The sequence below is a fragment of the Lacerta agilis genome, chromosome 14, assembly GCF_009819535.1.
Source record: "Lacerta agilis isolate rLacAgi1 chromosome 14, rLacAgi1.pri, whole genome shotgun sequence".
Taxonomy (NCBI): Eukaryota; Metazoa; Chordata; class Lepidosauria; order Squamata; family Lacertidae; genus Lacerta; species Lacerta agilis.
Genome location: NC_046325.1, coordinates 42,388,258 through 42,412,761, shown reverse-complemented (window position 1 = coordinate 42,412,761; position 24,504 = coordinate 42,388,258). Strand labels below are relative to the sequence as shown.

General features: G+C 48.0%; 1 protein-coding gene across 1 annotated transcript; it reads right to left on the bottom strand.

Annotated features, from left to right (window-relative positions):
* Positions 1-6,812: 6,812 nt before the first annotated feature.
* On the bottom strand, positions 6,813-22,954 carry FOXI3 (forkhead box I3). Its single transcript, XM_033169604.1, has 2 exons — positions 22,200-22,954; positions 6,813-7,402 (listed from the first exon to the last, which is right to left on the bottom strand). Exons 1-2 carry the CDS (start codon positions 22,924-22,926, stop codon positions 6,831-6,833), a joined length of 1,299 nt encoding a protein of 432 aa, XP_033025495.1. The 5' UTR covers positions 22,927-22,954; the 3' UTR covers positions 6,813-6,830.
* Between the last annotated feature and the right edge of the window lie 1,550 nt (positions 22,955-24,504).

Below are 24,504 nucleotides of genomic sequence, written 5' to 3'. Positions count from 1 at the left end.
AACCGCCAACCTTCCGATTGGCAAGCCCTAGGCCCAGTGGTTTAGACCAGTGTTCCCCAACCTTGGGCCTCCAGCTGTTTTTGGACTACAGCTCCCATCATCCCTAGCTAGCAAGGCCAGTGGTCAGGGATGATGGGAGTTGTAGGCCAAAAACAGCTGGAGGCCCAAGGTTGGGGAACACTGGTTTAGACCACAGCGCCTCCCGCGTCACTGCTAAAGTACAAAACCCTACATGGACTGGGACCAAGTTTATAAGGACTTGTCCTTATAAACCAGCCAAACCCCTACAATCCTGTTGCCTCGCTTTCATTGAACTCGACCCAAATTGACCCAAAGTTTTTAGTGTAGTGCCACATGACCCGGAAGCTGTACACCGGCTCCCTCAGCCTGGACCTAATGGTCAGGGGTACCTTTACCTTTACCTTTTACTTGTATTTTGGAACATTTTCAAATGGAAAATAGGCAGGCAACTGCAATTTCCATGTTTCGCTGTCTGCAGAAAATGTTCTTGTTAACATCAAGCATTTCTTAAGAGTTATGCCAGTGGAGGAGGGAATCATCAGTCGGCAATTGCTGGCATTATTTCATGCTGGTATCTAATGCTTCTTTGCAATTAAATTCTTTGCCACATCCATTTCCTTGTATGAGGGAGTTCTATAATTCAACTGCCCTCAAGATAAGTGTGCATTGGCCCAGGAATCATAACGATTCAACCTCTCTATTTTGGGCAGAATTTGCAGAGCCAAGGCCCTTATTATTTTACATTTTTAACACCTTGCAATTGTTTTCTCGTCGTCGGATGAGTAGATTTCATTTTGCCATTCCTTTCATTACCACAAAATATTGTTCAGGAAAACAGTAGTTCAAAGAAAGCGTGTTCTCCTTCATGGAGAGCACGTGTTGCGGTTGGGGCTAGCAAGTCACCCCTCTGCTGCTGGGCGGGTTAGTATGGATGGCCACTACTGCGATTGGGCTCTGGCTGTCGTTGGGGAGATTTCTATGTTGCAACTTGTTGATGGACAGTCCAGAGCCTATAAATGACCCTGCACTCAGCGTCGGAGCCCTCCTGGCTTCGTGCATCGGATCGCCCGCCCTCCTGCCCTGTTATTAGGCCTCTGCATTGACCTTGCTATGCCTGTCATGGGGTCGTCTGCGTTGTAGCAGGGGCCTGGTAGGAATTTTTCCACTTGGCTGATTGGCTGGTGCCATTTGGTTTTCGCCTACTGCGTAGCAATTAGTCACAACTTGTAAGGTTGGCGGTTAGGCATTGGTTATAAATTGGTTTAGGAGGGGTAGAGTTGGCTGTGGTTGCCCCTCCTATGCTGCGAAGGGGCAGGTTGGCTGTGGTTGCCCCTTCAAGGCTGCGGCGGCGAGGGGAATTCCGTTAAAGGAATCCAGGGGCTCACCATGCTTGTCCGTTTCCCCCCGGTCGGGGGACAGGGCCCACGCAAGAGCCCCTGGGAGAACGGGCGCATATTCTCTCCCCAAAGCGTTTCCCCCTATACTGACTCCACAGGCGGGTGGATGTCAGTTCTCTCCCCAGCGGGACAGATAGTCTTAACCAATGCCTAAGCAACCACTCACTTATTTTGTATTCAATAAAGTTGTGGCCAAATTAATGCCAACAACCTTAAACTTATATCTGGTGTGAAGTGTGTTTTACTTGAGGGGTGGATTGGGGACCTCGACACGCAAGTATGTGTTCTCATTCATACCTAGGTGGCACAATGGGTTGGTGTGTCTGGCTATTAAGAAGAAGGTTCGAGCCCACCCAGGGATGGCTATGAGCAAAATTCCTGCATTGCAGGGCGTTGGACGAGAAGACCCTCAGGGTGTCTTCCAACTCTACAATTCCATGATACCTCGTGGAACTATGGTAACCTGATCAACATATTTCCAATGTCAGCCCCCTTTCTTTCAGCAACAGGATTTGTGCATTTGATAAGTATGTCTGCTCTGTAGACCCATTTAATTGTCAATAACAGTTCCTATGTATAACCAGGGAGTTGGCAGAAATGCAAAGGTGCTTCAGATGAATGATCACAGAGGAATGAATGAAACACAGGGTTTAGGAAGGGCTGGCCCTTCTACTTCCTTTAAATGCATCTATATTCAGCGGCGCCAAGTAAAGGCCTCGTGTTAGGCAGCTTTTGATAGTTTTTAAGGAGTAACCCAAAAAAGTGTACCCTCTTGATTGTTGTTGTTCAGTCGTTCAGTCGTGTCCGACTCTTCGTGACCCCATGGACCAGAGCACGCCAGGCACCCCTATCCTCCACTGCCTCCTGCAGTTTAGCCAAACTCATGTTAGTAGCTTCGAGAACACTGTCCAACCATCTCATCCTCTGTCATCCCCTTCTCCTTGTGCCCTCCATCTTTCCCAACATCATGGTTTTTTCTAGGAAGTCTTCTGTTCTCATGAGGTGGCCAAAAATACTGGAGCCTCAACTTCAGGATCTGTCCTTCCAGTGAGCACTCAGGGATGATTTCTTTAAGGATGGATAAGTTTGATCTTTTTGCAGTCCATGGGACTTACCCTCTTGATAACATTTGTTAAAAGGCCAGAAGCATTTTTGTTAGGCATTACAGGTCAAAATTTGCCAAAAGAGCAAAATAAGTTATTTCTGTATGTGTGAGGGAACTGTCCCCGGCTCAGCACAGGGTGGTGGAAGGGCTCTTCGGATGCTACAGAGAGCCCCGGCCCCACCAGACCAGCAGCACCTCCTCCTCCAGCAGAGGAAGCAGCGACGTCTCCAGTGGGGAGGGGCCGGCAGCTCCGGGTCTTGAGAGCAGAGGCTCTGGGGATGTTGGAGAGACCCAGCACCCCCCTCGCTCAGCGGGCGAGGAGAGAGACACGTCATTTCCATCGCCCCAAGTGCACAGAGGGGTGAAACGCAAGGAGGGGAGGCGGAGATTTCGGATACCGAAACTCTTATGTTGAGGTCACAGCCGGAAGGGGCCACTCCCGGATTCTGCGAGTGACTGATACAGACATGAACTTGTAGCTCTGCACTGTAAATAGCTTGCACAATAAACCTACTAAAAGACTGGTCGGAGTCTTGCCTGGTTACTCGTGAGCAACTACCCCACGGACCTTACAGCATGCGACAACAGCGGCTAGCCCAAAAATGGAAAGATGACAAGATACCAATAAAGAAGAATGGCAGGAAAAACTGATGGAATATGCGAAAATGGCGAAACTAAGTTGAAAACTTAGAGACAAGGACAATAGAGACTTTTTAAAAGGCTGGGAACCATTTATGCCATGGGTAGGCAAACTAAGGCCCAGGGGTTGGATCCGGCCCAATCGCCTTCTAAATCTGGCCCATGGAATCAGCGTGTTTTTACATGAGTAGAATGTGTCCTTTTATTTAAAATGCATCTCTGGGTTATTTGTGGGGCATAGGAATGTGTTCATCCCAGTAAAGCGAGATGAGCGCCGCAACTCCAGAGTCGTCTGCGACTGGACTTAATGGTCAGGGGTCCCTTTACCTTTACTGTACTTTTCTGTGTATTAGATGAGGTTTTTTTTACTCTAAAATAAGGTCAACTCTGTGCAAGCCTCCCCCCCCCCAAAAAAAGCTCAACAACTTCGGGATCGGCCTCCTCCAACGGGCCATTTTCTTAATATGGAGTCCCCAAAAATGGTGGCCGTCTTATACAAGGTGCCGTGTTATACACGGAAAAGTACGGTACTTCCATCACACCAAAGGGAGGGAAAGACTGCTGTAAGCAAGGGAGGGAGTCCATAGCATAGCTGTCAACTTTTCCCTTTTCTTGCAAGGAATCCTATTCGGAATAAGGGAATTTCCCTTAAAAAAAGGAAAAAGTTGACAGCTATGGTTCATAAGTCTACTTCCTCCATTGGAATGAATAGGGAAGTTGTAGTAGCAATGAACCTCTGAATGGCTACCGAAGCTTTAGTGCCTAAAGCAGATTACTACATTGGAAGGGTTAGTTTTAAAAAGTGCACAATTCACCAAGAAGTTCTAAAGCACCAGGCCTACTGAAACGAATGGGAACGGTGTTTGAATGGGGCCTGTGCCTGTGCAGGCTTGTGCCCCAGGGAGGTCACTTCACCCCCCGGAAGCACACTCCATTGTCTCTCAAGACGGACGGATGTCAACAAAGTGCAGGAGACATTCTGAGCAGGTTGTGCCCTAAAACTGGGGTGGGGGACATGTTGGTGTTCCAGATGTTTCCATGGGCTGCTGTTAGCATGGCCAATAGCCAGGGGTGATGAAACATGTATTCTAACACAAGTGGGAGCTCAAAAAGGAAGTCATGTTCCTGAAACACCGTTTCCCCAAACTCACATGTCAACAGCTTGTGGACTAAATGCAAAAACACAAGAATGGAAGGCGAAGAATTTGTCTTTTTTTAAATAAAAAAATATTTAAAAATTGAACAACTTTAAACATTTTATTCCCATTGTGCCTAAATCTCCTTAGTAAACTACCAAAGCAAAACAGTAAACTTTCCCAAAGCATTATAAATAAGTACAACGTCCAGATCATAATTTACAAAACTGTAGGTATAAAAAAAGTTTGTTTTATTCTTTATTAACTACCCAAGGCCTTTGTTCTGGTAAAACTGGAAGGCTAAAAAACTTTACGTCTTTGGTACTAAGCTGACATCAAAGTGATTGCGCCAGAAAAAGAAAAAAAAGAAAGAATCCCTGATCCTGACACCAAGGTCTGAATGTGCCACGTGGAAGAGACGGCTCAGCATCAATGATCACAGCAGTCAAATCGCACAGCCCTTCTAGAACTGCTGAGACCACTTCAGAATAGGCAGGTGTAGAATTGCGTGCTTGCAGGCTCCCTGACAACAAAACACACCTGCACACAGGAAAAACAGCACAGCAGAAGCCCTCTCTGGGACACGGGTGGTTTTCTACCTGCAGGGAGCTCTTGTCAATGTGGAGATACAGATATAGGCCACCTCCTCCGGCACTCTGAAGTACAGTGGTACCCCGGGTTGCGTACGTAATTGGTTCCGGGTTACAGTTCGTAACTCGAAAAGTACGCAACCCGAACAAGCGTGCGGAAAACCCGGAAGTAGCGGGTTGCGCATGCGCGAACTGCGTAGAACGCTTCTGCATATCCGGGCGCTCCGGGTTGCGCTTCCGGGTTAGCGGAGTTTGTAACCTGAAAAGTACGTAACCCGGAGCGCACGTAACCCGAGGTACGACGGTAGTACCGTCTCAGGAGGGCTGTGCCACATGACTTTTTTCTCAGCTCCAACCCCACTGATTTCAATGAGCCTTGACTCCAAAACAGGGCTGCTAAACTTGCATAAAGTCCCCCACAAAGCGCGCAGAGCTTTTGTCAGGTAGACTTCTGCACCACTGCGACATTTGGGTTAGGACAGGTAAGGATGTCGGAGAACGCCGACCATGGCGGGAATGATAGGGGGAAAGGCCAATGACCCATGTCTGGAACGCAATTCAATCCAGCGAATACGATCGATATTTGCTGCTACTGTTGATCTTAGCCTGTAAACATTCATTACACCCAGGGCCGTAGCAAGGGGGGTGCGGTAGGTGCGGTTCGCCCCATGTGTCCCCACTGAGGGGGGTGACAAAACGGTGGGTGGCACTCACCGCGGGGCCTGCAGCGCGCCCGAGCCACGCGTCTCTCCTGGGAGTGATGCGGTGGCTTGAGCGCCCTACAGGCTCTGCGCTGCCCCCAAAGGTCCGCCCGCCGCCTCCCCCTCAGCTGTCGGGCGGCTGAGTGGCAGGAGGCAGGCAGACTCCTCGGAGGCCTTGCGGCGCCCCCGTGGGCAGGACATGCGCTCTGCCGCAGGCGCCCGATCGGCTTGCTCTGCCGCTGATTACACCCCAGTCTCCCCCTTTGCGCCGTGGTTTCTCTGCAAATGAAATGAATGGGGTGGAATAACTCAACGCCCGGTAGGTTTGCCACGCGTCCTCTTTTGGCAGGACACGTCCTCCTTTTCATGGGTATGTAAAATGAGAGTCGTCATAGAGATCCGTGGTTAAAAGCAGAAGTCGGCAAACACGTCCTCTGTTTTGCTCGTCAAACTACGGCAACCCCAACGGCAACTTAATTTGTGTAATTAATGATGTAAATTGTGTATTTTCGCCACAGCAGACGGTGAGACAAATAACAGGAAACAAGCTGCTGCAGCAGCAGCAGACAGTGTAGCATACATGGAGAAGGGCAGGCCTGCACTTGCGATATCTTGGTCGCCAGCCCACCAGGGGCTCATTAAACCTATGTTTGGTGCCTCTCTGTAGACTGCAGAAATGGGGCTGGGGGCTGGATAGACATAAGCACCTGTCAGGTCAGCTTTAGGATCTAAGAGAAGCTTCAAATAAGCCATTACTGGCAAAGGCAACTAGAATTATTATTATTATTATTATTATTACATTTTTCAAGGCACTTCATAAAATCTCTTCATCTGTCTCTCTTACACCACAGCACTTGTAAACAGAGACTCAAGAAAGAAGCGACAAACCCAAGCAACAAGCAGTACATCGGTGGCTACCCTTCTTCTATATTCGGCCCTGATTTCGATTTCATTCCGGCACCAAAAACTCTGCCAGTTGCTCAGTCCAAACGACCCTCGCTTGCGGAATTCGGTGGCCTGCTTGCAGAATGCAACGGGGGAGAAAGGTCAGTTGTCAAGTCCAGGCTGGGCTGCACAATTCCCCCATTACAAAAGGAAAGACCCATATCTTTCAAACACTTTTGCTCCCGGGCGTTACAGGCGTCCCTGCGTGAAGTCAGTTTTCAAAAACAACAAGAAAGGCACGCTCTTCCTGGATGCAGAAACGTAAACATGGCCTCTTCCTGCGACCCCTTAAGGGTCTACACCTCAGTGCCTTCCCGGGCATATATGAGACTATTGACGGTGAAGTTGTATAAGTGGTTGTACTGGCCTGACTGGCCCCCGCTGCCGGGGTGGAAAGGGCTGTAGTAGGCGGCAGCGGGCGCCGAAACTCGCTGGAGCTGCTCTGCGGGGGCGACTTCCTGGGCGAAGCTGCAGCCCCCCGGGTGTCCAGCTGGGAGGTTCCTGTGATGCAACTCGCCGCCGAGGCTCCCGGCCAGGCGTCCGCCATTGCTCAGGGAGTTCATGCTGCTGAAAAAGCTGCTGAGGCACCCGGCTGCGGGCGAGACGATGACAGGCGGGGAGGCGCTCTTGGAATGGTCCCTCATGGGCGCCATCGGCTCCAGGTCGGAGGAGGGACCTTCCCCACACGGCTTCCCCGGGACTAAAGGGATGGAGTGGCCTTCCTCCGACTTCAGAGTCCCCAGCGTGGAAGCCGCGGCTGGCGCTGTAGAGCTGCTGGGGTCAGAGCGGCGCTTGCGTTTGCGCCGGAAGTTGCCGTTGTCAAACATTTTCTCACAGTTCGGGTCCAAGGTCCAGTAGTTTCCCTTTCCTGAAGGATGACAAGAGAGCAAGGGGTTAAAAGGGAACCCTTTCTTTTAGACTCAGCTTTTAATAGTCAATTTAGCCGACCAGAACAGCTCGATAACAGAGAAGGTTGGCCCAGATTTATCAAGAGAGCAATGAGATTGAGAGCTGCTATCTGAACGAAAACAGTGTAGTCATCCAGATTCCCAGCATAGGATTTTATTATTATTATCATTATTATTAATATTTTACTATTTATGCTAAGTTCCAAGGAGCTATTACCTTGAGTTTTAATAGGTTATAAGGTTTTATTGGTAACCATATTTGTTGTATTTTTGTTGGTGTTTGTCTTTTAGATGCTATGGCCAGTCGGCTACACAAACAAAGTTTGATTTGATTTGAAAATTGTGTAATATTCAATATTATTATAAGATATAGAAATTTAACTTATGAATTGAATTGTATTGTTTTTCTGCTGGTCTTTGACTGTATTAAAGTTTTACTTACTTACTTACTTTTAGACCAGGGATGTCCAACAGGTCGATCACGATCTACTGGTAGATCCCCAGGAGGTTTCGGTAGATCGCGGTCGATCGCCGGGTCCCTTTCCTTAGCATTGGTAAAATCAAATCCGGCCCCGCCCCCTTGCCCCGCCCTCCATTGTTGCACAATCTGCAGAACGGAAGAGGGAGTTTACTCAGTGAGGCTGTTTGTTTCCCCAGCAATTTGTTGGCGAGTGGCTGTTCCTCTTTCTCCCTCAAAACCCTTAAAAACGGAGCTTCCTCCTCCACACAGAAAGCTCAACAACCTTGACCTGAACCCCAAAAAACGGGGGTAGATCACTGCCAGTTTTAAATTCTGTAAGTAGAGCTGGGCCACCCCTGATTTAGACTGCAGAACCACACACTCCCCAAATAGCATCTTAGTCCCGTCCCACCCATTCCGAACATTTGTGGAGTTACGTCATTTATGTTAACTTGTTTCTAAGCTTTTTAAGATGCTGTTGTTTGGTTTTAATGTTTTTCTGTTGTAGTAAACCTCTGTGGTGTATTTTTAAGTATACCAGCGGTATATAGATAGCTTTATAAGTAATTAAGATAATGCCAAAGAGAGACAAAGGTCCTACAGGCCTAGTGTCAGGGACATGGCTGAATCAAACTCCTGGGAAGATTCTGACTCTGGAGATGAAGGATTGCAGACACAGACAGAGCAGGAGTGGGTTATTTCGGGGGGGCCCTCATCAAGAGTTCCCAGGCTCAGATAGAGCAGCAGACTCGGAAAGCTCGCAGGCAGAGGGAGGGGAGGAGATAGACAGCATTGAATGGGTTGCTATGCAACCAGGAAGGAGGCAGTGTTTAGAGGGGTGTTCGTTTGATAGCATGGGGGGGGGGAGTTCACCCACCTTCTCCCTGAACCAGAAGAGCTGAAAGGGTTACAACGCAACGGAAGTACGAGAGAGGAAGGACTGGACTTTGGCGCCCTTCGTGCTGTGAAAGGGGCGGAGACTCAGAGTGACCGACTCGTAGCTAAGAGCGGCAGGCTCGGAGGTGCACTCTGGATGTTAATTGTAAATATTGAATGAATTTATTATTACGGTCACAGACCAGTTCCTTAACTGTAAATAAACGTACCATAAAACTGCCAGAGACTCATGAATTCTTATCGGGGCTTGCTTGCCTGCCTGAGATCATTACACCTAGGCAACCTGTGGCCCTCAGATGTTGCTGTAATCCATCTCCCATCAGCCTCACCAGCATGGGCAGTGGTCAGGAATTATGGGGGCTGTAGTTCAGCAACATCTCCAGGGGGCACAGGCTCCTAATCCCAGTTTTCCCCCCATGGGGTGTTCATGGGTTAGCAGTACCGGCACCTTTTTTCTTTCTTGTTAAAAGAAGAAGAAGAGAAGAAGAGTTTGGATTTGATATCCCGCTTTTCACTACCCGAAGGAGTCTCAAAGCGGCTAACATTCTCCTTTCCCTTCCTCTCCCACAACAAACACTCTGTGAGGTGAACCCGGTTCCCCAGATTACGAGTCTACCACTCTTAACCACTACACCACACTGGCTCTTACTGTAACAATTTCATGGTGAGTAAAGGTAAAGGACCCCTGACAGTTAAGTCCAGTTATGAACGACTTTGGGGTTGTGGCACTTTCATCTCGCTTTACTGGCCGAGGGAGCCGACATTTGTCCGCAGACAGTTTTTCCGGGTCATGTGGCCAGCATGACTAAGCCGCTTCTGGCGAAACCAGAGCAGCACACGGAAACGCCGTTTACCTTCCCACTGGAGCGGTACCTATTTATCTACTTGCACTTTGACGTGCTTTCGAACTGCTAGGTGGGGAGAAGCTGGGACACAGCAACGGGAGCTCACCCCATCATGGGGATTCGAACCGCCAACCTTCCGATCGGCAAGCCCAAGAGGCTCAGTGGTTTAGACCACAGCGCCACCTGAGTCCCATGGCGAGTACCAGCACCTATTTTCCTAGGGAAAAAAAGCACTGCCTGCTCCCATACATAGGACTAGAAAAGAATAGGCATACCAGGGATAAAACTTAACAAGGTATAAAATCTCTCCTGTCAGTCAACTAAGAATTATTAGGTTGTGATCCTATAGATGTCCACTCAAAAGCAAGTTCTGCCGAGTTCAATGGGGCAGATGCCGAGGTACATGGATATACTGGATCGAAACCGAAGGCTTTCTAACCAATTTTCCGAATCACTTAACAGATCATTAACCAAGCCTTGTGAGGAATGGTTGAGGGAGTTGGGTTTGTTTAGTCCGGGAAAGAGGAGATCAAGACAAGATATGATAGCCATCTTCCGATATCTAAAAGGGCTATCACAAGGGGAAATGGTGCAAGCTCGTTTTCGGCTGTTCTGCAGAGTAGGACCCGAACCAATGGCTTCAAGGGACAAGGAAGCAGATTCCGACGAGAGATCAGGAAGAACTTTCTGACTGTAAGAGCTGTTTGACAGTGGAACAGACTCCCTCGGGAAGAGGTGCACTCTCTCTTTCAATGGAGGTTTTTAAGCAGAGGATGGATGGCCATCTGTCATGGATGCTTTAGTCGAGATTCCTGCATTGCAGGTGGCTGGACTAGATGACCCCGGGGGTCCCTTCTATGATTCTATGGGGAAAAATCCATATTAGCAAACCTTTAATGTAGACGCTTTTGGCGAGGAGGGGGAGTTCACTGGGAAGTATAAGAAATTACTATGTAATTAACAAATATTCATCCATCTTTGCTGAAAGGCATGTGTGCATACACACAGACACAGACACTCACTCACTCATTCATTCCCTATTGCACTTAAACGCCAACCAAAACAGCTTCAAACAAGTAAACCTGTGCGATTTAAAACTGCTTCCAGATCAATCCATTGCTGATGATAGCCTGCAGTCCTAACATGCCACATACAAAAAATGAAAGCCACCATACAAATTTGAAAATGTGGTCTAAACCACAGAGCCTAGGGCTTGCTGATCAGAAGGTCGGCGGTTTGAATCCCCGCGACGGGGTGAGCTCCCGTCGCTTGGTCCCTGCTCCTGCCAATCTAGCAGTTCGAAAGCACGTCAAAGTGCAAGTAGATAAATAGGTACCACTCCGGCGGGAAGGTAAACGGTGTTTCCGTGCACTGCTCTGGTTTGCCAGAAGCAGCTTAGTCATGCTGGCCACATGACCCGGAAGCTGTACACCAGCTCCCTCTGCCAGTAACGCAAGATGAGCGCCGCAACCCCAGAGTCGGACACGACTGGACCCAGTGGTCAGAGGTCCCTTTACCTTTATCTATCTATCAATCATATATTATATTATTATATATTATATGTTTTATTAATATCTATCTATCTATCCATCCATCTATGGGACATGGGTGACGCTATGGGTTAAACCACAGAGCCTAGGGCTTGCTGATCAGAAGGTCGGCGGTTCGAATCCCCGCGACGGGGTGAGATCCCGTTGCTCAGTCCCTGCTCCTGCCCACCAAGCAGTTCAAAAGCACGTCAAAGTGCAAGTAGATAAATAGGTACCGCTCCGGTGGGAAGGTAAACGGTGTTTCCGTGCCCTGCTCTGGTTCGCCAGAAGCGGCTTAGTCATGCTGGCCACATGACCCGGAAGCTGTCCCAGAGTAGTTTGCGACTGGACCTAACGTTCAGGGGCCATTTTACCTTTTCTTTAAATGCAGTTCAACTGAGGAAGAACTGCTCCGAAACACGTTTCTGCTACACAAGAACTCGATGCCAAGCTCTTACATTTATTTCCCCAAGGAAATAAACAGTGCTGGGCCCTATTCCTCTGTGCTTTGCAGCTCCCAAGTACTGAAGCGTTTTCAGCTATAAATGACTTGGACTTTCCTTCTGTGGGCTCTCTTCGGGAATGACGACGGGAAGAAAGGGAGCTGTTGGGCCCATTTTTCTACCTCCACTGACGGAAGGCAGGGTGCCCCGAGTTCCAGTTGCCAGGAATCACAAGCAGAGAGAGTGCTGTTGCACCCAGGTCCTGCGTCTGGGCTTCCCATAGGCATCTGCCTGTCCACTGTGTTCTTATCCACATATGGGAAGAATGCACGAACCTCCCACAGCACAAAATAGTTGAGCGTATTGCAATAGGGGAGAGGTCATTAAGCAGAATATGGGTTCTATGAAGATCCCCATCAATCGCACACAGCCACACAGGAGCTGCTGGGTCATGACCCTAGCGTTTGGTCAATAGTAGGAAACTTCGGAGCAGTTATTGTATTTTCCGCCAGATACTACCGAACGAAGTTTGAAGAAATTTGGATTTGATATCCCGCTTTATCACTGCCCGAAGGAGTGTCAAAGCGGCTAACATTCTCCTTTCCCTTCCTCCCCCACAACAAACACTCTGTGAGGTGAGTGGGGCTGAGAGACTTCAGAGAAGTGCGACTAGCCCAAGGTCACCCAGCAGCTGCATGTGGAGGAGCGGAGGCGCGAACGCGGTTCACCAGATTACAAGTCTACCGCTCTTAACCACTACACCATGCCGGCTCTCAAAGACAGGTTGCTAAGACTTTGCTTCTGATACAGGTTTCCATTTGAGAAAACGGGCAAATGACCATCTTCACCCATGTTTGTACTTGAAGCTTCAAGCCTGGACTCATAATGAGCATTATGAGCTCAGCCCTACAAATGGGGGCACGGTCATCTGAACACCTCCCAGGATTTTAACCAGAGAGCAACGCATGCAACTCATGTCACCAAGTGAATGTTCAGGTTTGCAGGTAACGGACTGAAGGCTGATGTTTTATTTGAGATTGTTTGGCTTTTGGTGAAATTTTGCGTTGTCCTTTTCCTTGGCCCCGCCCCCTCCTTTTTGCACGATGTGCTTTTATGTGTCAAAAAAAAAGTGTGGATTGACTTTATGAAATTAAATTAGGACGTTCAGAATTGAGTTTTTTGTTTCTAGAAATCACTGCAGCTCACTTCGACTTCGTGAGACTTCTTTTACCAGGTTAAGTTTGCGCTGCTGTATAATAAAACTGCGAAATCTGTAGCAAATGTAACACATTCATAACCAGTGCCGGATTTACATATAAGCTAAACAAGCTATAGCTTAGGGCCCCACTCTCTTGTGGACCCCCCAAAAAATTAAATGGAAAAAACCTGGATGTACATTTCCAAAATATAAGATAAAACACAAATAAGATAAAACCTATATACAGCAACTGTGTTTTGTGTTGCGTAGGTGCCTATGATGTAAGTAATGGGCCCCGCCTGCTACCTAAAATATCACTGGTTTGCTCATTTCTATATATAGGGTGCCTACATTCTGCATGTGCAAATGGCTTTGGATACCTACTAGGTCCATAAATTACCATACAGCATATATTCAACACAAAAAAAACAGCGACAATTTGTTGTTGACAAAGGACAGCTAGACATATAAAGGGTCCCATTACCTTCAGGAGCTTAGGGACTCATCAAACCTAAATCTGGCCCTGTTCATAACTCCTTGGTTCTGGCCAGGATCCAAAGTGCTAAGTGCATACACACTACAAGCACACACACATACAAACACACAGACTTCCCAATTTTCACTTTCAATTCCAGCTGCTCACACCGTGTTGGAGGCCACTTCAGAACGTCCCCCAACCTTCAAGAGCGGCCGGCTGAAAAATTACGGAATAGTCTTAGAAGAAAAAGGAAGAAAAAGGAAGGATACGAAGGAAAGTAGGGCATTGGTGGAAAGAGTAGTGTTATAAAGATCTATATGAGGATATGTGGACTGGTTGATACGCACCTATAAGTAAGAGTGAACTATACGGTTGGGTATGGCAGGAAGTCGGAAGGGATGGGAAAATGGGTTGAAAATACAGATATGGGGGTTTCTTTGGGGGGGAGGGGGTGGGCAATTTTTATTTTTTCTCTTTCTTTCTTTTTTTTCTTTCCTTTTTTCTTTTTCTTTTTTTTCGTTTTTGTCAAAACAGATCTATCTGTATGACATTGTAATTACACAGAACTCAATATAGGATAGAAGTAACAACAAATTAAGTAACCTTATTAGAGTTGAGTAAACTTATCATTTGTATTTTTTTATTATTGTCTTTGTATTATTTTTTGTAATATGATATACATTTATTTGTTTATGTACTGTAATGTCGGGTGTATATTATGTACATTTATCTTAATTTCTGTGCATCGTTTTTTATTAATCATTTTGCATGTGACAAGTAAACAATAAAGTTGTTCTATCATAAAAAAAAAGAAAGGAAAATTACGGAAGCCTTTATTTAAATCCCACATGCAATGTACCTCCTGAGCCACAGTCCTGTCTGCATAACTTAATATCACACTTCTCCCATGTGCTTGCTACTCATTAAACTGGGTATCCTTTGTTCTGCGAAGGGCAGGGCATCAGAGGCCAAATATTTTTATTACAACTGAAATAAATCATTTCCCTAATCAGTGTGTTGTTCCCTTTGGGGCTCTGAAACCAAGTAACTTCTAACAAATGATTCACACAGCTGATGGGAACTGGGGTCCAACAAGATCTAGATGGCTACAGGTTCTCCATCTCTGTTTGCCTTTAAAAAACAAAACAAAACAGTAAACCAAGACTGGGAGCTGGAAGCAGTGAACACTTGCGGAAAAGCAGACTTGTTCAATCCTTCTTGCCAAGAAAACTGCTACAGTAGACATTCTACACTGCAGTTTAATATAGGAAGCGTAAAACAGCTTTTGCTTCAATCAGCCTGTGAGTCGAACACAAACCGTCTATCAGAGCGAGAGGACTTCAGATTTGTTGAATGTTTTTTGGAGGTTTTTGCCCCTAGCTCTCCATTACGGAGTGCCTCTGAGCACCTCTGTGTCGCAATGAGTCCGTGTGTCTGGAAGTTAACCAGAAGGTTGGTGGTTCGGGCCTACCCATGGTTGGCTGTGGGCAGGATTCCTGTATTACAGGGGGTTGGACTGGATGACCCTTGGGGTCCCTTCCGACTCTACTATTCTAGAATTCTATGTGCTGCGCTTAGGGATTTGTTTTCAGCTCCAGAATTGAACTCGGCACCTTTCACACCAAAGTCCACTCCTGGTTAGCTTTCTTCATTTTGGCAGCTTAATTTCAGAGGCGGAGGTGCTCTTTTTGCCGCTAAAAAATTCAGGAGTCAGTCCGTCCAGAGATCTACCAGCAGATCCCAATCTACTGTCTTTCCACCTCAGGCTTACATGCAGTGCTTTCCCCCCCTAAAAAATGTTTAGGGGTACACTCATTTTCCTAAAGGTAAAGGGACCCCTGACAATTAAGTCCAGTCACGAATGACTCTGGGGTTGCAGCGCTCATCTCGCTTTACAGGCCGAAGGAGCCAGCGTTTGTCCGCTTCCACAGACAGTTTTTTCCGGGTCATGTGGCCAGCATGACTAAGCCGCTTCTGGCGAAACCAGAGCAGCGCACAGAAACGCTGTTTACCTTCCCGCCGGAGTGGTACCTATTTATCTACTTGCACTCTGACGTGCTTTCGAACTGCTAGGTTGGCAGGAGCAGGGACCGGACAATGGGAGCTCACCCCGTTGCGGGGATTCGAACCGCCGACCTTTCGATCGGCAAGCCCAAACAGCACAGTGGTTTAACCCACAGCACCACCTGCGTCCCCCCAGAAAAATCCTACATGGATCAAGCTGCTACATTTGTATTAAAAGGGCCTCTCCTCAGTACTGTAACTCTCTTCTGCTGTAACAATGATAAGAAGAGGTTTCTAGGGAGGTTCAACATTATTATTATTATTATTATTATTATTATTATTATTATTATTATTATTATTTGTACCCCGCCCATCTGGCTGGATTTCCCCAGCCACTCTGGGCGGCTTCCAACAAAAATCAGATACAAAAATATCACACATTAAAAACTTCCCTGAAAAGGGCTGCCTTCAGGTATTTTCTGAATGTCAGGTAGTTGTTTATTTCCTTGACTTGTGATGGGAGGGTGTTCCACAGGGCGGGCGCCACTACCGAGAAGGCCCTCTGCCTCGTTCCCTGTAGCTTTGCTTCTCGCAGTGAGGGAACCGACAGAAGGCCCTCGGCGCTGGATCTCAGTGTCCGGGCTGAATGATGGGGGTGGAGACGCTCCTTCAGGTATACAGGACCGAGGCTGTTTAGGGCTTTAAAGGTCAGCACCAACACTTTAAATTGTGCTCGGAAACGTACTGGGAGCCAATGTAGATCTCTCAGGACCGGTGTTATGTGGTTCAAAAGGCAAACTAAGCCTCACATACGGAAATTACATGATATCTCTTCACCAATTTTTGCTCAGTAACTGGATGCTGATTTTGTCAATGGGTGTTGTGGGTTTGCCTCCTAGCCAGGTGCATACAAGACACGCATAGCACAGAACTCCTGTCTCATTTATCAGCCACCGCCAACACCCAGGGAGGTAGATTAGGCAGTAATTGGAATAAAAGCAGATGTTGTTGGACTATGACTCCCATCAGTCCCAGTCCACATGACCAATGGTCAGGGATGATGGGAGTTGTAGTTCAACATCTGGAGAGCAACCCATTGACTGGCCCTGTGATGGAAGTAGCAAGGGTTTGAGTCTGGCTTCCCCACGCCTAAACTTAATACCATCTATGGCACGACAAAGAGCCTCTTCTCTTCCCAAACTCCACTTCCAGAATCTCCCATCTGCAAAGTGTTCCAAAGATCACGTGCCCACAAGTTGGTTTTAAGGGCATGCACCAGTGCTTCAAAAGATAAATCTGTTTTTAAGCATACTTTCCCGGCTCTCGCAATGAACCATGACAGGCAGAAGCTGGTTTCTTGTTATGAAAGAGGAGGATTTATTGCCAATTATAACAGATGTTAAAACCTGAAGTCGACAAGCGTTCAGGATGCCCATCACCCTTAAATCCCTGCCTCGTTCATCTGAAATTAAGTCTTTCTACGCTGCAGATTTTTTCCCCCCTGTTCAAGGTCCGCACTTGTAACATTTATTCAAGCCATCTGGAGAAATTGTATTAGCCACATTCCTTGTGCGGCCATTTGAACGGACGCTTCAACGCCTCCACGGATGTAGCATAAGGTGACATCTTCTCTTCCCCCCACACACAGTTGTGATGTCCCCAGTATCTCTCTTGCCATCCTCAATGGCACCCACAGGACCTTCCATCCAACCCTAAGCATTGTCCCCTACCTAGATCCCTAGCGCGATTTTCAAATGCCCCTCAAAGAATGACTGAGCAATCTCTGGCATAACAAGCCCCACATCGCCAGCGGCACAGGTATCCAAATTTGGGAGGAGAAAAGACCAAGGAACGTTTTTTTCTCACCAAAAAAATGTACATTTTGCCTCATATCTCAGGTTCTACGAATGCTAGAAACACACCCTTTCTTTGAAAAAAGAAAAATGAAAGCTGGGGATCTGTAGATTGTGGTTCATCTAAAGGAAATAACTGCCCTTTCTTTTCCTCCTCATGGATGCTCACGGAAGGAGGGGTCCCCAGTTTTCATTTAAGCTGCAGCCCAGCTTCTCAGTTACAAATTTATCCCAGAAAATCTTTTGTAGTAAGTGAGAAAATAGGATTGTGTGCAGCAGGGGTAGGCAACCTGAGGCCCAGGGGCCAGATGTGGCCCATTCACCTTCTCAATCCGGCCCACGGATGGTCTGGGAATCAGCATATTTTTACATGAGTAGAATGTGTCCTTTTATTTAAAACGCATCTCTGGGTTATTTGTGGGGCCTGTCTGGTGCTTTTACATGAGTAGAATGTGTGTTTTTATTTAAAATGCACCTCTGGGTTATTTGTGGGGCATAGGAATTAGTTCATATATATTTTTTCAAAATATAGTCCGGCCCCCCACAAGGTCTGAGGGACAGTGGACCGGCCCCCTGCTGAAAAAGGTTGCTGACCCCTGCTCTAACACATTCCTCCCTGGTGCTGGCTTGAGTCATTGGTTTTTCTTTTACAAAAAAAGTCATCGTCTGCGGCACAGGATTCATCTTAGGGCAACACTTTGCAAACTCCCCATGCCAAGGAACACAGAGTTCAGGAACGGCACTTCCGTTTGGCAAAGTGAGACAGTCGCATCCGGCGGAAGATGCTGGGGGCAGCGACAGCAACCACCCACGACAGTTCCTCCTGGCCATTTCCCTCTGCTGGGGGTACAGACCTGGATATGTCCTGGGACCCCTAAACTAGCCGGCTGCCTGAGGTACGGTAAGCCTCATCACCAGTGCTGAAATTCTGGTTCAGCTTCCAGTCCAGTCGGCTTCTGTCTGTGGAACTGAGAGGGACTCCATCTTGCCCTTTGCCTCGGGCGGCAAAATGTCTTGAGCTTGGCATGGCCCAAACTGCGTCTGCTGCAAGAGCTAACCAATGGATGTTCTCGGGCTCATACTCACGCCAGCCCTGGGCAGTAAGGCCAACAGTCAGGGATGACGGGCACCGCAGACCAGTAAGGGCTTTTTCTGCGGTACCTTTGTGCCTATGTAAAAGCCCCCGCTCTGGGGTGTGTCTCACCACAGCGCTGGTTCCTTTTCATCGCCAGGTGATGATGAACATCTTTGCCCAAGCCTTTGGGGATGGGTAAAGTTTCATAAGTCATGAGAACGCCTTTGCTGCTCCGTGGTTTCACTTTGCTGCGATTTTATGACAAGCTATGTTAAAGTCGTCACACTTTGTTCCAGCTTTTTTATTGTTAATTTTAAACATATATATTTATATCTACCCAGGCAACTTTTATCATGAGCATTAGCTTTTCAAAACACTGTTTATTGTACCTATACTCTAATAATTTCATCACGCCTACTGTTTTTACAGTCTTTTACAGATTTTAAATCCTATTTTATGAAAACAATTTCCTTCTAGTTAAGTGGTATATAATTTTTGCAAAATAAGTAATAACTCATACGAGGTTTTTTTTTTTTAATGCACACAGGGCCAAAACGTTAGTCCCAAATTGTGATGTTCGCTACGCATTTAGTTCATACAAATGCTATGTTGCCATAGTATTTTTACCCTGCATGTCCATATAAAATGATTTTTAGAAGCTGCTTAGAACAGAAATACAAGGGGAAACAAAACAAAGCTGTGAGCCGAGGTTCATATTAGATGCGACGGAGGCGGCCATGTTTGGCCTGTTCCCATGTCTGCCCATCCACATATAAAAAGGGTGCACGGTTTTAGGTCCACAGGAGAAGGAAGCAAAGCCTTTAGCTTTCTGTGGTCTGTTGCCACAGGTGCGTTTGTTTCTCTGGGACCGAGGGCCAAATGAACTGAGACATTAGTCACGCATATCTCAACAACCGTATTGGTATCTGAAGAAGTGTGCATGCACACGAAAGCTCATACCAAGAACAAACTCAGTTGGTCTCTAAGGTGCTACTGGAAAGAATTTCCTATTTTGTTTCGACTATGGCAGACCAACACGGCTACCCACCTGTAACTGGAACCGTATTACTGTATATTTTCGATGCAAATTGCAGCTGCAAGTGTGTTTTGTGTGCGTGCGTTGGAAATCCAGATCAGGACCACAATGGAAGTTAAACCCCCACTCGCCTCTCTCACACACCCCGACTGCTATTTAATTTCTTTTCTAAAAAATAAGAAGATGCAAATAGTGTTGCTACTTAACTGTTATTTCAATCTGCGGGCCAGACATCTAGCAGTTACAGTATCTAGAATACTGCAAAGAGCGTGAAGATATAGGCTCGGAGAAAAAGGGGGTGACTAGCCCCCCCAAGTATCTCAGCCTATTACTGTTTTGTATGGATGGAAATGGGCAGCACCTAGTATTTTCTTTTGGTGACCCTGTGGACAGATTAGCATGCCTTAAAAGAGCTGGGGAGAAAGCTGCCCCTATGTACCACTCTTTTACTCTGTATGTGGTACGCAGAAATTATCGAGGTTGTCAGAAAATTTGCTAACTTAATGCCCAATTCACATTCCAAAACTCCCAGCTAAGGGACGATCAGCAGAGTTTATAGGGAACTTTTGAATATTCACGGCCCATCACAAACTTACCTCAGGAATCCTTAACAATTAAACATGCAAGGTAGATCAGAATTATTGCCCTCATATTGCAGATGGAGGGAGGGGGAGAAGATCTTCAATTTTTCATCTGTGAGCTAACCGGGAGCAATTAAATTCTTAAATACGCGTTGCATACCATTTGGAGTTTGTTTGTTTGTTTGTTTTAAAAAAGACATAAACGGGATAGAAATCCTTCTGGGAAGCAAATGGTTTCTTAATGTTTCCATGGGCATCTAGACATTGGAAGCTCTCTTATGTTCAGACCATCAGCACATTACTGTTTACACTGCCCAGCAGAGGTTATCTGGGGTTTGAACATTTATTTATATACAGGTGGGTAGCCGTGTTGGTCTGCCATAGTCGAAACAAAATAGAAAATTCTTTTCAGTAGCACCTTAGAGACCAACTGTGTTTGTTCTTGGTATGAGCTTTCGTGTGCATGCACACGAAAGCTCATACCAAGAACAAACACAGTTGGTCTCTAAGGTGCTACTGAAAAGAATTTTCTAATTTATTTATATGTTCAGTTTATATACCGATCTTTATACAAAGATCCCAGAACATGGGACCTTCTGCGTTCAAAGCAGAATGCACTATGACTAAGCTATTGCTCCTCTCTCCCATAGGATGCTGACAGAATCCATTTTGTAGCGAGAAAACAAAATGTGCAAGATTGGGACTAAGGCAGATTCAAACTGCACAGGGCACACACCGAGATCACTTAAGAAAGGTTGCTTTTCCCCCAAAACACATCTATGTGCCGGCGTGTATATGAGTGAGAATTTCTAATTCTCGCACGTACAAAGGAAGACCGTTACTACGAGTTAGGTGCGATTACGCACCTTATTTAATCGGAAAAGGAAGTTCCTTTCCAAGGCTGAAGAAATCTCAGCTTCTTTCAGCGGGGAAGCACATAGCTCCAAGGCACGTCGAATTGGAGAGCTGAACACATACCACACACAGATCACATCCCTTTTACTCTGCCATAATTAATCCTGAAATATTTCCAGCTCACTACCGAGGTCCAAAATCCTAACTTCCCTTAAGGAATCGCGCGCGGGGGGGAGTGCATGCATTTTGCAACTGCATGTGCAAACATGCTTGGAAAATGGAAAAGGTTACGGGGTCGCTCTTTTGAATGAAGTGATGTTTAGTGGGAGGCCATCTGTACAGCTTACCACCTGATCTTAACGAGGCTAGCAGTGCAATCCTATAAGCACGAAGACGACTGCAAGGCACAGGTGCTTCGGTGCGTATTTAGTTAGGAGTTAGGCCCGTTGTGCCTGGGACTTACCGGTACTTCTGATTAAACTGCTCCAGGCATGGTGTGGCAAAATCCCACTGCAAGTTAACTGAATGGCACTCACTTCCCCACAACTGCCTCCGGTCCCACTCCACTGCCACCTGCCTTCCAAGTTAATCCGTTTAGGACCTGGGAACCGCTCTAGGTCTCCTAGAAGTTACTCTTTAAAAGAAAAGCGGCGTCTTGACCCACATCCCAGTACCCAAGCAATGTGAGGGGCCAGTGGGATTTTGGCACTTGAGGAGGACCCCCAAATGGTGCCTCCCCTCACCTCTAGGGAAGGAGGGATTAGGGAGAAATTAGAGGAGAAAGATTTGCATTGGGGTCGAATACTTTAGTTCAGGCACGTCCAACAGGTAGGTCGTGATCTACTGGTAGATTACTGGACATCTGTGGTAGATCACTGGTAGATCACTGGCTCCCCTCAACAACTTTTGCTTCCCTATGAAAAGCTCAACAACTTTGACCTGAACCCGCCCCCCAAAGGGCTTTCCTTCCTAAAAAAGCACAGCAACTTTTACCTGAACCCCTAAAAATGGGGCTTTCTTCCTCCCTAAAAAAACTCAATAACTTTGACCCGGACCCCCCAAAAGGGAGTAGATCACTGCCAGTTTTTAACTCTGTGAGTAGATCACAGTCTCTTGGGAGTTGGCTACCCCTGCTTAGTTCATTCATTCATTCAGCCTTTATGGGCATAATTTACACACAAAAACAAAAAACGTCCAGACATAATAAACGCACAGGACATATAAAAGACTCAGTAGCCACCAATAGGTAAAATGAAGAAGTTTTAAATCTGACTTTAAAAATCTCAGCTAAGGATACTTTGAAATTCCTGCAGATGGACTAGACGGGTTCTCTCCCAACCCTACAATTCCGTAGTTTTTTTGGGGGGGGGTGTGCTAGCCTGGAGTGGCGGGGGGCACCTGCCGCCTCTCCTTGCCTCATGGGCCTCTCCACCCATGCTCAGAGGCACTCTTCTCCCCCCCCCCCCGCTTCCCCGCCATCCCCACGCGCGGCGATGCACCCACCGGGGTCGTCCTCGTCGCGGGGCACCTTTCGGAAGCAGTCGTTGAGGCTCAGGTTGTGTCGGATGGAGTTCTGCCAGCCGGCCTTGCTGCGCTTGTAGAAGGGGAAGTTCTCGGCCACGTACTGGTAGATGTGGCTGAGCGTCAGCTTGCGCTCGGGCGCGCTCTGGATGGCCATGGCGATGAGCGCAGAGTACGAGTAGGGCGGGCGCACCAGGCGCAGCAGCTCTTCCTGGCTCGCCAGGCTCAGCCAGCCCAGCTCCGACGGCGCCCCGGAGCCACCCGCCGGCCCCGCAGCCGAGCCCAAGAGCGCCGGCGCCCCGACGCCCCTCGGCGGGCAGCCGTAGGGCAGGAAAGGGGCTCCCGAGCCCCCGGGGCCGCCGCCGCCTCCTGCTGCTCCTCCTGCGCTGCCACTGCCGCCCCCTCCGCTGGGCACGTAGGGGCCCGCGCCGCTCACCCCCCACAAGTAGCCGCCCGCGCCCGGCGGAGGCCCGTAGTCGCCCAGCGCGTACGCGGCGCCCGGCGGCCTCTGCCCCGACGTTCCTGCAGCCGCGGCGGCTGCTGCCTGGGGATACACGCTGAAGGCTTCGCTGCAGTAGACGGCCATGGCGGGAGCGTCCCGGGCGCTGCTGCTGCTCCGCGACCAAGGCGCCAACGGGCTGCCGGGCGCCGTCGGGGGCGAGCGAGGAGCGCGTGGCGCTGGCTGGCGAAGAAGCTCGCGGGCGCTCATGGCCCAGGCGGCAGGGAGGCGCGGCGAAGGCGGACAAGTCCCCGCCCAGAGCCGTCTGGGCGAGCCGGGGGGCTGCCTCTCTGCCGCCGCCGTCGCCGCCGACGAGCCTTATAGCGCCCGCGAGCTTTGCCCGGGGCCCGGGGCTGGCTGATCCCAGAAGGAGGGGCTGTCGCGCGGCTGCAGCCCGTCGACGGGGCGGGCGGGCGGGTTGCGCCCAGTGGAGGCGCCGCCACTGCCAGGGAGGGGGATCTGGTCCGTTGGCCTCGGTCGCCCCGGGGGTCCCCTCCTCTGCTCCTCCTCTCTCGGAGAAGTGCTTGAGGATCGACGAGGCGTGCTTCTGCACGTCGGGGGGAGGGTGGAATTAAAGTGAACGTGGGGAGGGGACCAATGAGTTGAATGTGTTGCTAGGGTGGGGGGATTTCAGTCCCAGGCCAGCGCATCTTTTCGCCAGAGATGCTGCCCGCGCGCTTTCGACGGGGCTTACTTCTGAGTAACAAGATAGCCGTTTTCGCCCCAGCCCAGGCTTCCCGCTTCGTTTTGTTCCCTTGCAACTAACCTGGGGAGGCGAGGGCAGAACGCGGGGAACTTTTCGATGACAAGCGGAACTTTGTCTTTCCGGGAGTCTGGAGTCGGACTACTTGGAAGGATTCGTGTTAGTGGGGCTTTGGGTCCCAAGAAAAGCGATTCGAAAGGCGTTTCAGGATCGCCTCCAGGAAGGATAGGCCTACTTCATGCAACCTGCGTCTACGCGCGTTCGCGTTGCAGAGCCTCGGAAGACCATTCCATCACTCCATCTGGCCATACAGGATGGGTGTAAATTATTACACCGTGTAAATAATCACTTGTTTCGCTCAAAGATGAAACAAAACCAGCACCTACGCACCCCTCCCCCGGGCGCGATCATCTATTTCAGACTCAGTTTTCTATTTCCAATGTCTGATCAGCAAGGTTTCAAAATTAATAATAATAATAATAATAATAATAATAATAATAATAATATCACGCCCTTGATTCTCGGATCTTTGGTGTTCCTTATATGAAGTTTTGGAGACTGGATTCTGCGCCCCCAACTTCCCCCGTTCGTGCGAAACAATTCAGTTGTTTTACTCGTGACATTTCTAATTTTGGAGAATCCAACGCCTTTTATCTCCCGCCGCACGTAGCAGTCGCCTTCAGATGTTTAGCTCTTAACAACTCTTCCAGGTGTCTATCTTTTAATTAACGAACGAAATAAAATTAGAATCGGCGAAGGAGACTATATTACGAAATCTTGTAAAGCAGAAAGCACCCGAAGAGTACCGTTTTGATCAGAATTCATCCACGAGGTACAGACGCATCATTAATCATCATTAACAATGAATTAAACAGCACTCCCTTGGCTAGATATCCAAGAAACACGTGGTTTTGAAAACCTGCTTTCAATTGTGAGTCAATTTTTAATCAGGCATAAAGAAAATTGCCTGATTAAAAAAAAATACTTGATGAAATTGTATCGTACGCGGACAGTTTTTAAAATATATGTATATATATTAAAATAATCACTTCGATTTCCCTGAAACATTCAGAAGAGATATCTGT

Coding starts and splice junctions, on each gene's coding strand:
- FOXI3 (XM_033169604.1), bottom strand. CDS start 22,926: ATGAGCGCCCGCGAGCTTCTTCGCCAGCCAGCGCCACGCGCTCCTCGC. Junction 7,403..22,199: donor CCGCGACGAGGACGACCCCG/GTGGGTGCATCG, acceptor GTCATCCTTCAG/GAAAGGGAAACTACTGGACC.